At 38.6% G+C, this 14,890-nt stretch overlaps 1 protein-coding gene and 1 non-coding gene across 2 annotated transcripts in view; one reads left to right on the forward strand and one right to left on the reverse strand.

Moving 5' to 3' along the window:
• The window catches only part of SENP5 (SUMO specific peptidase 5), a 48,278-nt gene that overhangs the window by 29,490 nt on the left and 3,898 nt on the right, over positions 1-14,890 (forward strand). The window contains exons 3-7 of the mRNA XM_021692311.1: positions 4,217-4,322; positions 4,476-4,614; positions 4,853-4,900; positions 5,299-5,376; positions 13,232-13,369. Of these exons, the coding sequence (XP_021547986.1) occupies positions 4,217-4,322; positions 4,476-4,614; positions 4,853-4,900; positions 5,299-5,376; positions 13,232-13,369 (509 nt within the window). The remainder of the gene's footprint in view (positions 1-4,216; positions 4,323-4,475; positions 4,615-4,852; positions 4,901-5,298; positions 5,377-13,231; positions 13,370-14,890) is intronic.
• LOC123326917 lies at positions 3,811-3,917 on the reverse strand. Its single transcript, XR_006541389.1, has one exon. It is a non-coding gene; the product is annotated as a U6 spliceosomal RNA (small nuclear RNA).

Here is a 14,890-nt window from a genome sequence, read left to right on the forward strand (position 1 = left end):
ATAACACCCAGTGCTCCATGCAGAATGTGCCCTCCTCAATACCCATCACCAGGCTAACCCATCCTCCCACCCCCCTCCCCTCTAAAACCCTCAGTTTGTTTCTCAGAGTCCATCGTCTCTCCTGGTTCATCCTCCCCTCCGATTTCCCCCCTTTCATTCTTCCCCTCCTGCTATCTTCTTTTTTTTTTTTTCTTAACATATATTACATTATTTGTTTCAGAGGTATGGATCTATGATTCAACAGTCTTGCACAATTCATAGCGCTCACCATAGCACATACCCTCTCCAGTGTCTATCACCCAGCCACCCCATCCCTCCCACCCCTCCCCCCACTCCAGCAACCCTCAGTTTGTTTCCTGAGATTAAGAATTCCTCCTATCAGTGAGGTCATATGATACATGTCTTTCTCTGATTGACTTATTTCGCTCAGCATAACACCCTCCAGTTCCATCCACATCGTTGCAAATGGCAAGATCTCATTCCTTTGGATGGCTGCATAATATTCCACTGTATATATATACCACATCTTCTTTATCCATTCATCTGTCGATGGACATCTTGGCTCTTTCCACAGTTTGGCTATTGTGGACATTGCTGCTATAAACATTGGGGTGCACGTACCCCTTCGGATCCCTACATTTGTATCTTTGGGGTAAATACCCAGTAGTATAGCAGTTAGTTTTATAATTTGATGGGACTAGGCCTTCCTTCTCTCTTGCCCTCTTTTTCACCTCTCTTCTTTAATCCTTTTAAAAAATTTTTTAGGAATTTCTCACATTTTGGTCCCAAGATTTGTTTTTTCAATTAAATAAAAATAATGGCTTCTGATTGGTATTGCATTAATTTTTAGGCGAATTTAGGGAAAATTGCATTCATTACAATACTGAATTTTCCTGTCTAAAAACAAAGAATTACTCCCATTTATTGACCTTCATAGAATTTTGTGCTTTTCACTTAGGTTTGCACATTCCTTTAGTCTTAAGATATTTCATGCCTTTCTTACTTTAAGATTTTGTTTTTAAGTAGTCTCTACACCCAGTGTGGGGCTCAAACCTACCACCCCAAGATCAAGAGTTGCATGCTCTACCGACTGAGCCAGCCAGGTGCCCCATGCCTTCCATGTTTTTGATGGGACCTTTCTGACATGGGTATTGTATTTTGTTGGGAGAACCAAGTGGTTACATTTCTTGTATGCCCAACACTGTGAACTCCATTCCACATTCATGGTGGGATGTGACCTGGCAGTTACCTCAAGAAAAAACTGTCCAACACAATTGGTTTAACATGAGCAATTTTTTTTTTTAAGATTTTATTTATTTATTTAACAGAGAGATAGCGAGAGCAGGAACACAAGCAGGGGGAGTGGGAGAGGGAGAAGCGGGCTTCCTGCCGAGCAGGGAGCCCAATGTGGGACTCGATCCCAGGACCCTGGGATCATGACCTGAGCCAAAGGCAGACGCTTAACGACTGAGCCACCCAGGCGCCCTAACATGAGCAATTTAACTTCCGAAATAACACCTCCGGTTTTGTTTTTCATATTATTACCTTCTGTGGGGATTTTTGTTTTGTTTTTAAGTTCTTAGTTTATTAATCCTCTCATGAAAAGTCTGCACAGTCACCACAGATAAAGTCACTGCAAAATCTACTCCTTTTTGCCAGCACCAACATTGGCTTTTGCTGTCCCCCTGACTTTCTTCATTCTGTTCTTGTGTTCCTTTTGCTGTTTTCTTGAGGTTTTTTTTCTTCTCATATAGGCCAGGTCTTGCAAGTCTGTTTGGGTTCATTTTTCTTTGCATAATCCAAGGAATCCTAAATCATACCAAAGCCAGTTAACTGTCTTGCCACCACCAAAATGGGTTCTAAATTCAAATACAAAGATGACATCTGGTGTGGTCTTGTACATTTTGGCTAGTGTTTGTCGAATTTCTGTCCTAGGTACTGTTGCCTTTCTGGGGTGAAGAACCTCACTGACCATTTGTTTCTGCTGAAATAGTAGGTTGGTCATGAACTTCCTGGTCCTGATAGTTACTGTGTCATTCATGATGGCAGCCAAGCTTCACGCCGCCAGTGAGGAAAAGAGCCATATTACTACCTTTTGTACTTGCAGGATGGGCTCTAATTTGAATTGTAGTTTTTGTTGTTTTGTTTTTTTTCCCCAACATTTTATCCTTTGTTTCTTGGTCACATTGAAGTTTTAGCACTTTGGGAGTAAGAGAAATTGTGTATTCCAGATGCATTTTTCCTTTTTGGTTTATTAGTTTGGTGAATGCAACTGGGTAAAGAATAATGGATTTAATTCTCATTTTAAGAAGTTTTCTGGGTAATTCTTGGCCAGTGGGTATTAAAAGGGAAAGATGAAGTGAAGAACAAGCTGCTTTTGTAGAGAAAAGATAATAGGTATTTCCTGCTTTGGATGTGGCAAAGTGTAATAGTTAATGGTTGACTTTCTGTGGTCATATAACCACATGACCACAATCAGAATCTTGTCTCTGCCATATGCTAGTTAAGGGTCCTTGGGAAAGTTCCTTAACCTCCCTAAGCTTCCTATCTCCATTTGCAAAATAGAGATGCTATCTAACACAGGGTAGTTACAAGGATGAAATGAGATGTATTAGTGCTTGGTTTATGATAGTGCTATTTGACTGCCATTTTACTTCTGGTCCCAGTAGATGTGTTTATGTCCGTGCAGGGTTCTCCTAGAAGATCTAGGCAGAGCCTTTCTTTTCTTTTTATAATTTATTTGTTTGACAGAGAGAGACAACAGTGAGAGAGGGAACACAAGCAGGGGGAGTGAGAGAGGGAGAAGCAGGCTTCCCATTGATCAAGGAGCCCGATGTGGGGCTCGATCCCAGGACCCTGGGATCATGACCTGAGCCGAAGGCAGATGCTTAACAACTGAGCCACCCAGGTGCCCCTTTATTTCCTAGGACCTTTTTGGGTATGTTTCTTCAGTGGATCCTCTTGGAAGCCACCTGAAGACTATCCTATATTCTGGCCAAGAGGTCACCCTTTATTTCCCCTCTTAAAATGTGCCTCCCCAGCTGTTACCCAGTAAGTTCACCTTATAGGGTTATTCGGTATCAGGAGTATAATAACTCCACCAAATTATATGATACTAAAAATACCTTAGATTTGTCCCTTGCTATGAGATGTGAAATTTACACACATTTACCAAATAATACAGTGACCGTGATATCAACAATTAAATTGTGATTGTGGTTTTTAAAACGATAACTCCTTCAGTTACCAGATGTGATACACATTTAACCAGGTGATTAAACCCTTTAGATTTCACTCTTCGGGTGGTAGGATTCATCTTCAAGGTTAAGCTATTGAAGGATGTCAGTCTTTTTTTTTTTTTTCCTTTATTTTCTTAGTCACCATACATCATTAGTTTTTAATGTAGTGTTCCATGATTCCTTGTTTGTGTATAAGTGCCCTCCTTAATACCCATCACCAGGCTAACCCATCCCCCTACCTCCCTCCCCTCTAAAACCCTCAGTTTGTTTCTCAGAGTCCATAGTCTCTCATGGTTCGTCTCCCCCTCTGATTCCGCCCCCCTTCATTTTTTCCTTCCTACTATCTTTTTTTTTTAACCTATAATGTATTAATTTGTTTCAGAGGTACAGGTCTCTAATTCATCAGTCTTACACAATTCACAGTGCTTACCATAGCACATACCCTCCCCAATGTCCATCACCCAGCCACCCCATCCCTCTCACCCTCCACCACTCCAGCAACCTTCAGTTTGTTTCCTGAGATTAAGAATTCCTCATATCGATGAGATCATATGATACTTGTCTTTCTCTGAAAAATATGGAACGCTTCACAGATTTGCCTGTCATCCTTGCGCAGGGGCCATGCTAATCTTCTCTGTATCATTCCAATTTTAGTATATGTGCTGCTGAAGCGAGCACTGAAGGATGTCAGTCTTTGATTCTACCTAGCCATTCCCTCCATTTAAGCATCAGTAGCTTAAAAAGCCAAGGTGAAATGATACCTTTGGGCATTTCTCTTTAGACTGGAATGGTGAGGGCCTGATCTATTTTATTTTATTAGCCTTTACAAAACATAACTTTTAAAAGATTTCTTTATAGCATAATATATAGTAATATAGGTTAAATGTGTGGTAAGTGTTATGTATAGGTTATGTATTGGGAGAATGACTTTTTCTGGAAATGTTTTTTCCATTGTAATTTTTCTTCCTTTATTTAAGGATTCCTAGATGAGGTTATGAAGAAGTATGGCAGTTTGGTCCCACTCAGTGAAAAAGATGTCCTCGGAAGACTAAAAGACGTCTTTAACGAAGACTTTTCTAATAGGTTTGTCAATAATGCTTAAGTTAAGCCCTTGAAAATAAAATTATTGGCATATAGGACTTTTCTTTTAATTAAAAAAAGTAGATACTTAGCAATAAATTGAGTGGAATTCATGTTTGTTTTCTTTCAAAATCTTTTTTTTTTTTTTTTTTTCAGAAAACCATTTATCAATAGAGAAATAACAAACTATCGGGCCAGACATCAAAAATGCAACTTCCGCATCTTCTACAATAAGCACATGCTGGATATGGATGATCTGGCAACTCTGGATGGTCAGAATTGGTTGAATGACCAGGTTAGTATATTGTAGGTTCTTGGTGTGGAAAAGTTGCGGAGGATATTGGACCATAAAATATAATTAATCTTTGGGTTGGCCTCACAGTTATCTTTTGGAATCAAAGATTCTTTACCCTTACTGAAGTTAGTCATTCACCCCAGTAGCCAAATGTTAACATTGTCAGTGTTACTCATTCTGTGTGGGATGTTATGAATTTATAGGGTTAGTAAGCTGGTTTTATGTTGGCTTTTTATAGGTCATTAATATGTACGGTGAGCTGATAATGGATGCAGTCCCAGACAAAGTAAGTGAAAAGTTACTCTTCAGGAGAGAATCCTTGTATATTGAGTTTTTTTTAACGTTATGTAATTTTTGATATTCCTTAGATTTTTTTTTTTTTTTTAAGATTTTTTATTTGTCAGAGAGAGAGCAAGCGAGCACATGCAGGGGGAGTGGCAGGCAGAGGGAGAAGCAGGCTCCTCGCTGAGCAAGGAGCCCGATGCGGGATTCGATCCCAGGACCCTGGGATCATGACCTGAGCCGAAGGCAGATGCTTAACCGACTGAGCCACCCAGGCATCCCTTTTCCTCACCTTTTGGTCTATCTTACATACAAGGGTTTTTTAATTTCCATTTTCTTTTGAAGTTAAATCTGGGCACAGCTTAATATAATGTGGATGCTTGTATTTGATGTCTCTTCTAGGTTCACTTCTTCAACAGCTTTTTTCACAGACAGCTGGTAACCAAAGGATATAATGGAGTAAAAAGATGGACTAAAAAGGTATTCCCTTTATTTCTTTTTGATTCTAAATCTGAAATGCAGATAAGCGACTTAGAGTAGAAGGATAACAACTTGAATGTCAATATATTAATTAGAAACAGACTCTTTAAAAAAAACTTTAATATGATAGTTGTTTTTAATACAATAGTTCTGGTTTTTTTACATCTTACTGTTTGAAACAGGAGATACTAGTAAAATTCTGAGTCTATCCAGCTGATTGGAATATTCTCTAACTGAAAGCACTGGGCTGGAAGTTCATGGTTCCAGCATTGCTATTAGCTTGCTGTGCAGGTTGGACAAGACAATTTTTCTGGGCTTTAGAATGCTATTTAGAAAACAAAATGATAAAATCAGAGTAATCCCTAACCTTAATTTCTCCTTCCAACCTTAATTTCTCTCTGTAGCCATTGACTAATGCCAGAAACATTACTTTAAAAGCCTATTTATATTTCTATTTTTGATATTTTGACAAGATTACCAGTGAGTTCAAATTCCAGTCATAGGTCTAGAGATACTGTAGCATTTCACTTTTTTGTACTGGGTGGGTTATAGAAATTAAGAGAAAGTCTTGAGTAGTTATGGATGGAAGTAATTTTTTGCTAAGTACAAACACCTGATTGAACACTGTTATTTAGGTAATATGTGCAAAGCATCACCAGTAACGCCAAGATAAATGAAACATGGTTGAAGAGTGCAAATCTGGGGGAATAGACAGAATGAACTTAGGACTCAGAGCTAGGTTCAGATCCTAGGCCAGCCACTTAACAAGTTGTAAGACCTTGGGCAGATTGCTGAATTCCTCTAAGCTTCAGTTTCCTCATCTGTCAAGTGGTAGTACCATGACTATTTATCTTGTTGAGAGGGTTAAATGAAATAATTAGTGTAAACCATTAAGTGCATGGTAAACACACAGTGATGATCATTATATTATGATGGTAGAAGCATGTGAGGCAGCTAGTGTAGCTGGAATGCAGAGAGCAAAGAAGAGAGTGGCGTGAAGTAAACCTGATCAGAGATCTAGGACCTTAAGGTCTAGGTTTTGAATTTTATCCTAAATGTATAGGAATCTATTGAAGGGTTTTAGGTGACATCATCCAATTTGTAGTCTTTGCTCTAGCAGCACTGAAGAAAATGGGTGAGTGTGGGAGCAAAGCTGATACGGGTAGAACAGAAGGCCATTGTAAAGTACCATTGATGGTACTTTGGATTAGAATGGTAGGACAGATGGGATATGTACACAAATGTATGATCTGGGAAGTAAAATTAACAGGACTTGGGTGATAGATTGGTTATGGGAATGAAGGAGAAGGAAATGTGAAAGATGACTTACAAGTACAGTATATGATCATCTTTCCTCTTCTACATCACTCTTCTTGGTTAAGTAGCATCCCACTATATGGCTATATATTTTTAATTTGAACAATCCCCTAATAGTTATCCTTAATTTTTCTTGTATAAACACCACTGCAGCCCATCCAGTGGTACAAGCCACATACAGGCGTACGTTCTTTTATTGTGCTTCACTTTATTGTGCTTCATAGATATTGCGCTTTTTACAAATTGATTTGTGGCAACCCTGCATCAAGTAATTCTGTTGGCACTGTGTTTCCAATAGCATTTGCTCACATTGTGTCTTTGTGTCACATTTTGGTGATTCTTGCAATATTTCAAACTTTTATTATTGTATTTCTTATAGTGATCTGTGATCAGTGATCTTTGTTCCTATTATAATTGTCTTGGGGTGCCATGAACTGTACCCATATAAGATGGCAAACTTAATGTTATGTGTGTTCTGACTGTCCCACCCACTGGCTGTTCCCCCATCTCTCTCCCTCTCCTTGGACCTCCCTCTTCCCTAGACGCAGCAATATTGAAATTAGGCCAGTAACACCAAAGTGTGTTCAAGTGAAATTAACCCTCTAAGTGTTCAAGTGAAAGGAAGAATCACATGTCTCTCACTTTAAATCAGAAGCTACAAATGATTAAGCTTAGTGAGGAAGGCATGTCAAAAGCCAAGATAGGCTGAAAGCTAGGCCTCTTGTGCCAAACAGCCAAGTTGTGAACACAGAAGAAAAGTTCTTGAAGGAAATGAAAAGTGCTACTCCAGTGAACACATGAATGTCAAGAAAGTGAAAATAGCCTTATTGCTGATAAAACAAAAGTTTTAGTTGTCTGGACAGAGGATCAAAGCAGACACAACACTCCTTTAAGCCAAAGCCTAATCTAGTGCAAGGCCCCAACTCTCTTCAATTTTATGAAGGCTGAGAGAGGTGAGGAAGCTGCAAAAGAAGAGTTGGAAGCTAGCAGAGGTGAGTTCATGAGGTTTAAGGAAGGAAGCCTTCTCCATAACATAAAAGTGTAAGGGGAAGCAGAAAGTGCTGATGGAGAAGCTGCAGCAAGTTCTCCAGAAGACCCAGCCCACATAATCCATGACGGTGGCTACACTAAGCAGATTTTCAGTGCAGATAAAACAGCCTTCTGTTGACAGAAGATGTCGTCTAGGACCTTCATAGCTAAAGAGAAGTCAAAATACTTGGCTTCAGAGGATAGGCTGGCTCTCTTGTCAGGGAGGGGCTAATGCAGCTGTTGACCTGAAGTTGAAGCCAGTGCTCATTTCCCATTCTGAAAATCCCAGGGCCTTTAAGAATTATGCTAAATCTACTCTCCTTGTGCTCTATGAATGGAACAACAAAGCCTGGCTGATAGCGTATCTGTTTACAACATGGTTTAATGAAGATTTTAAGCTCACTGTTGAGAACTACTGCTCAGAAAGATTCCTTTCAAAATAAGACTGCTCATTGACAACACACCTGATTACCTAAGAGCTCTGTTGGAGATGTCCAACAAGATTAATGTTGTTTTCATGCCTGCATAAACTGTTCTGCAGCCCATGGATCAAGGAGTAATTTCAACTTTCAAGTCTTTTTTTTTTTTTTTTTTTAAGATTTTATTTATTTATCCATGAGAGACAGACAGACAGAGAAAGAGAGAGGGAGGCAGAGGGAGAAGCAGGCTCCCCAACGGGCAGGGAGCCCGATGCGGGACTCGATCCCAGGACCCTGGGATCATGACCTGAGCCGAAGGCAGACACTTAACCATCTGAGCCACCCAGCCGCCCCTCAACTTTCAAGTCTTATTATTTAAGAACTACATCTCATAAGGCTGTAGCTGCCATAAATAGATTCCTCAGAGGGATCTGGGCAAAGTTAATTGAAAATCTTCTGGAAAGGATTCACCATTCTAGATGCCATTAAGACATTTGTGATTCGTGGGAAAAGGTCAAAATGGAAACATAAACAGGAGTTTGGAATACGTTTATTTCAACTCTCATGGATGACTTTGAGGGGTTCAAGACGTTAGTGGAAGAACTAACCACAGATGTGGGGAAAATAGCAAGAGAAGTAGAATTAGAAGTGGAGCCTGAATGGGGCACCTGGGTGGTGTGGTCAGTTAAGCATCTAGCTCTTGGCTTTGGCCCAGGTCATGATCTCAGGGTCATGAGATTGAGCCCCACATCTGGCTCTGCTTAGTGCAGACTCTGCTTCAGACTCTCTGCCTCTGCCCCTCCCCCCACTTGTACTCTTTCTCTCAAATAAATAAAATCTTAAAAAAAAACAGTGGAGCCTGAAGATACGACTGAATTGCTGCAATCTCATGATAAAACAGATGAGGAGTTGCTGCCTTTTTTTTTTTTTTTTTTAAGATTTTATTTGAGACGGAACATAATTGGGGAACGGGCAGAGGGAGAATCAGGCTCCCTGCTGGGCAGGGAGCCCGATGGAGGGCTCCATCCCAGGACCCCGGGATCACAACCTGAGCCGAAGGCAGATGCTTAACTGACTGAACCACCCAGGCATCCTGAGGAGTTGCTTCTTATGGATGAGCAAAGAAAGTGGTTTCTTGAGATGGAATCTACTTTTGGTGAAGATGCTGTGAAAACTGCTGAAATGACAACAATGGATTTACAATATTACACTTAGTTGATAAAGCAGCAGCAGGGTTTGAGAGAATTGACTCCAGTTCCGAAAGGAGTTCTGTGGGTAAATGCTATCAAGTAGCATCGCATGCTACAGAGGAATTATTTGTGAAAGGAAGATTCTATCGATGCTGTAATCTTCATTGTTATCCAATTTTAAGAAATTGCCATAGCCACTCAACCTTCAGTACACTGCCATCTTGATCAGTCAGGAGCCATCAACATTGACCCTCCCCAGCAAAAAGATTACGGCTCGCGGAAAGCAAGTTAGCACTGATGATGGTTGGCATTTTTAGCCGTATTTTTTAATTGAGATATAATTTATTTAGATATAATACTGCATACTTAATAGACTGCAGTTTGTGTAAACAAGTTTTACATGTACTGGGAAACCAAAAAAACTCATTTGACTCACTTTATTTCAGTGGTCTGTAACTGAACCCAAAATATCTCTGAGGTATGCCTGTATATGCTGTATATAACAAACATAAAATGAACAAGAAAGGTTGGAAATAAAGTGACAGTTAAAGAGGTACTAGGTAAATGTAAACCAAAAGAAAGGAGTGGGAAACAAAAAGAAGGAATGGCAGTATTAGGAACAGATGAGGTAGATATTAAGGTAAAAAGTAAACTGTGTGATAAAATTTCAATATATAGAAATATAACAAAATTACAGAAGGAGACCTTGATAAAATAGAGATAGCAGGAGACCTCTCATAGTTGGACAGATGAGGTTGACATAAAATAAAATCATAAGTAAAAATAATACAACCAGTACTACATTTGGTTTAATAGATATATACTAGATTTTGTAAAAATTGATCATGCATTTGGCCACATAGAAAATTATTACGTATGTTATTCTTTGATCACAGTTCAGTCAAAAATAAATAAAGGTGGCCAAAAAAATCTTAACAATCTGAAAATTTTACAGATATGCATATTACTGGATATAAAACACTTGGATCTAAAAATAAAAAAAGGAAATTATATACCAACTGTCTAAAAAGGGATGGAAAGGGGGAACACATCTTACCAAGCACTGTGGAACATAATGAAAGCTGGTTTGAGAAGAAAGTTAATGGCCATAAATGCCTTTATCATTAAAGGAAAAATGAAAAATAGAAGAATTAAATACTCACTAAATTAGATTACATCAAGATAAATTACAGAATGACCAAGGATTTGAATGCGACAAAAATAAATAAAACAGGGCACCTGGGTGGCTCAGTCGTTAAGCGTCTGCCTTCGGCTCAGGTCATGATCCCAGGGTCCTGGGATCAAGCCCCGCATCGGGCTCCCTGCTCCGCGGGAAGCCTGCTTCTCCCTCTCCCACTCCCCCTGCTTGTGTTCCCTCTCTCGCTATGTCTTTCTTTGTCAAATAAAATCTTTTAAAAATAAATAAATAAATAAAACAAAGTACTAAGAAAATCCATAAAAGAACTTTTAAAAATAATCTCAGGGTAGCTAAGTCTATTCTGTGTACAACTTAAAAGTTTAAAAAGAAAAATGAATTCAGTTACATAACAAGAAAAATAACTGTATTTAAAACAGGAGTGATGTAGGGGCGCCTGGGCGGCTCAGTTGATTAAGCATCCCACTCTTGATTTTGGCTTAGGTCATGATCTCAGGGTTGTGAGATCAAGTCCCATGGTCAGGCTCTGTGCTGGGTGTGGAGCTTGCTTAAGATTCTCTCCCTCTGCCCTGTCCTCCACCCTGCCGCCAGTCAGCGTGCACATGCTTGCTCTCTCTCAAAAAAATGAAAATCCAAATGGAAAATAGCAATGTAAATAGACAACCTGGAAACAAAATTGCCATTAATGTCACAGAACTAATCTTCTTAATATATAAAGGGTTTATACAAATGGGTAAGACAAAGACTCCACCAACTAAATAGAGAAATGGATGGGTGAGGGGTGCCTGGGTGGCTCAGTCGTTAAGCGTCTGCCTTCGGCTCAGGTCATGATCCCAGGGCCCTGGGATCAAGCCCCGCATCGGGCTCCCTGCTCCGCGGGAAGCCTGCTTCTCCCTCTCCCACTCCCCCTGCTTGTGTTCCCTCTCTCGCCGTGTCTTTCTCTGTCAAATAAATAAAATCTTTAAAAAAAAAAAAAAATGGATGGGTGATATGAATGAAAAGATTTGTAGTAAAGAGAGGCTTATTACTGTTCTGGATATAAATCCTTTGTCAGGTCTAGGTTTTGTGATTTCTCTCTGGCTTTTCTACTTATTTTAACCATGTGTTTTGGTAAAGAGCTTTAATTTTGAGGATTTCTCCATATGGATATCCAGTTGTTCCAATGTCATTTGCATTGAAAAGACTTCTCTTTCCTAGTTTAGTTGCTTTGGCACTCAACTAATAAAAAGTTGAGAAAATGTATTAAAAAGAAAAATAATCTGGAAAGATACACACTGAAGTGTATTTTTTCTGTATTTCCTAATTTTTATTTAAAAATTTTTTTAATTAAAAAGTTTCCTTTTGAGAAGAATGTAAATTTGGTCTCATTTAATAATGTATTTTAAATGTGATTCCTTGTTTTAGATACTCACAATTTATGCATTGGAAAGGACCAGCTGTCCTCATATTTCCTTCCGTCCACGCCACTTCTCAGGTTTATGGATGCAGAAATTGGAAAAGTAGAACTGCTAAAGTTCTTTGCTCCAAGATCATGTTGACTAGTAGAAGATTCATCTAGAGCAGGACATTATCTAAATAATCAGAAAGCAAGGAAGGCTTGAGAAATACCTTCTAAGAATCTGATGTAGTTCAAAATAGTCTTGTGTTGTTTTAACCGAAGGAATCAGTAAAAAAACCAAAAACCAAAAAACAAAAAAACTCTCAAAAAATACCTGAAAAAAGAAATTTATTCAGTTTTTTACAGATGTTTATTGAGCACCTACTACTTTATCATCCAATCCACAACTGGGATTCTGAGTGGAAGAGTAAATATTTCTAGATTGTAAAGGATGTGTAAAGAATTATTAAGGATATTTTTAATTTCAACATCTGGGAGACCTGAGGTAGTGATAATGGTAGTAGTTAAGATTCACTGGCTACATATAATGTGTGAAAGCAGTTTTATGCATCTTATATGTATTATCACTCTCAACAGCTTCATAAGGTAGATACTGTTATCTGTAGTTTATAGTTGAGGAAATCAAGGCACAAAGAAACTACAGAAATTGCCAAAGTCATCTTGCCAGTAAGTGGAGGAGGCACAATTTGAACTTGACCAGACTTACTTCTGAGCCCATGATCTTAACTATATGGAGTCTATAAAAAGAAGGCTTATGGTCTCTGCTGTTTTCTAATACCATCATTCCTTTTTTTTTTTTTTTTAAAGATTTTATTTATTTATTTGACAGAGAGAGACAGCTAGAGAAGGAACACAAGCGGGGGGAGTGGGAGAGGGAGAAGCAGGCTCCTGGCTGAGCAGGGAGCCCGATGCGGGGCTCGATCCCAGGACCCTGGGATCATGACCTGAGCCGAAGGCAGACGCTTAATGACTGAGCCACCCAAGCGCCCCCCATGATTCCTTTTTAAGTAAGAATTGAGTCAAGATCAAATATGTACACAAGAAAATTAAGCATGAAAATAAGAGGCTAAGTAATGTTAACTACTTGAAAAGGTGTATGTACAGGTGTATCAGGTTAAATTCGAAATGATGCTTTCTAGATCTTCAGTTTTCTTACTGTGTATTATGGCCTAGTAGTTACAAGCATGGGCTTTAGATTCAGACCTGGGTTCAAATTCTGGCTTCACCACTTGTTTTTTTAAATGGCCGTGGGCAGGTCAAAGGTCAGTAAATGGAAGCTGCTGCCATTGTTGTTTTGGATAGTCTGTGGTGATGGCTGCATTTCTTTCTTCTTTTTTTTAATCAGGTGGATTTGTTTAAAAAGAGTCTTCTGTTGATTCCTATTCACCTGGAAGTCCACTGGTCTCTCATTACCGTGACACTCTCTAATCGAATTATTTCATTTTATGATTCCCAAGGCATTCATTTTAAGTTTTGTGTAGAGGTAAGTTAATATACTGCCTGTATTTTTTCATTTATCTTGTGATCAAACAGTATCTTAGAACAGCAAAAGTCAGTCTCATAGAGGATCAGTTTCTGTCATGCAAACCCTCTAAAATGTTGGCAGGGAAAAGACTACTACAAGAGGAATCCCCAGGTTGGAGGAGGTAGCTCTCTGTGATCTGGATCCCCCCTTTGAGATACATGCCCTATTTGGATTTTGTTACATATTTTCCTGCCTTCCCATAAAGCTACATTTTGAATGTGGACAGAAATCGTTTTCTTTGGTTTCTCTTAGAGCTAAAATTGGCTTTTATCTTCAAAATAACTCATGCAGAATGAATTATAATCAAGAGAATCCGCTGGCAAAATACGAGAGCTCAATTATTGGGAGTTCAGCAAGATGGTGGGAGGCAAAGCAAGAAAAAAATCAATAGGTTTCCTGGTTTTCTTTCACTAGCAAGGACCAGTTAGGAAATTTAGCTGAAAACAGAAGATTCCATTTTCAAAAGCAACAAAGATGTAAATTGCCCAGGAGTATACCCTCGCAAAAATTGTGGAAGTTGTTTAAGATGAAAACTCTATTTAAAGGAACTCTGAGCAGATGGAAAGATAGGTAGACTCAGTATTGGAAAGAGATCAATTCCCTCAAACTAATATATACCATTTGTCCTAATTAATTTCCCAAGAGGATTTTGAATGAAACCTGATAAGCTCATCCTAAAATCCGTATTGCAGAATTCATGGCGTGAACAGTGAAGGAAGGAATCCTTAGTCTACTAGCTATCAAACCGTAACACACAGTTTTAATAATTAAAACCATATTTATATTGGCTTAGGAATAGACAAATAGATTGGTGGAACAGCACAGAGAATCTAGCAATAATTCGTGTATATGAGGGAACCTGGTATATGATAAAATTGGGAAAAGACAGGCTATTCAATATATGCCATTGTGAGAAGCAGCTGTCTATTTGGAAAAGTAAAATACAGCTCCTTCATACTATTTATAAAAACAAATTCCACATAAAAATTCCTAAATATAAAACACAAAACTGTAAAAGTGAGGATAAAACACAGAAGATGTTAAGTTCTTGGATTAGGGAAGGATTTCCTACATAGAACCATAAAAGCAAAAAAAAGACATAGAAGATCAGACTGATAAATTGGACCATATCATAATTTAAAACTTCTGTATGTCATAAAATTCAAAGATAAGGGTAGACCCGGAGAAAATGTTTGTGACATAGATAATAATCACTACCCAGAATATATAAAGAACTCCTACAAATGAATAAAAGGATTTAATAGAAATGGACAAACGTTTAAGTAATTTTTAGGAAAAATGCCAATAACCTTTCAACACATGGAGAGATGCTCAGTCTCACCAGAAATACGGGAAATGCAAATTAAAACTACATTAGGGCTCCATCTTTTGCCTCTTAGGCAAGTTTGATGGTATTCAAGTGTTTATGTGGGTATAAGGAAACCAGCTTTCATATTTTCTGATGGAGTGTATGAATTA

Source organism: Neomonachus schauinslandi, chromosome 1 (assembly GCF_002201575.2).
Source record: "Neomonachus schauinslandi chromosome 1, ASM220157v2, whole genome shotgun sequence".
Taxonomy (NCBI): domain Eukaryota; kingdom Metazoa; phylum Chordata; class Mammalia; order Carnivora; family Phocidae; genus Neomonachus; species Neomonachus schauinslandi.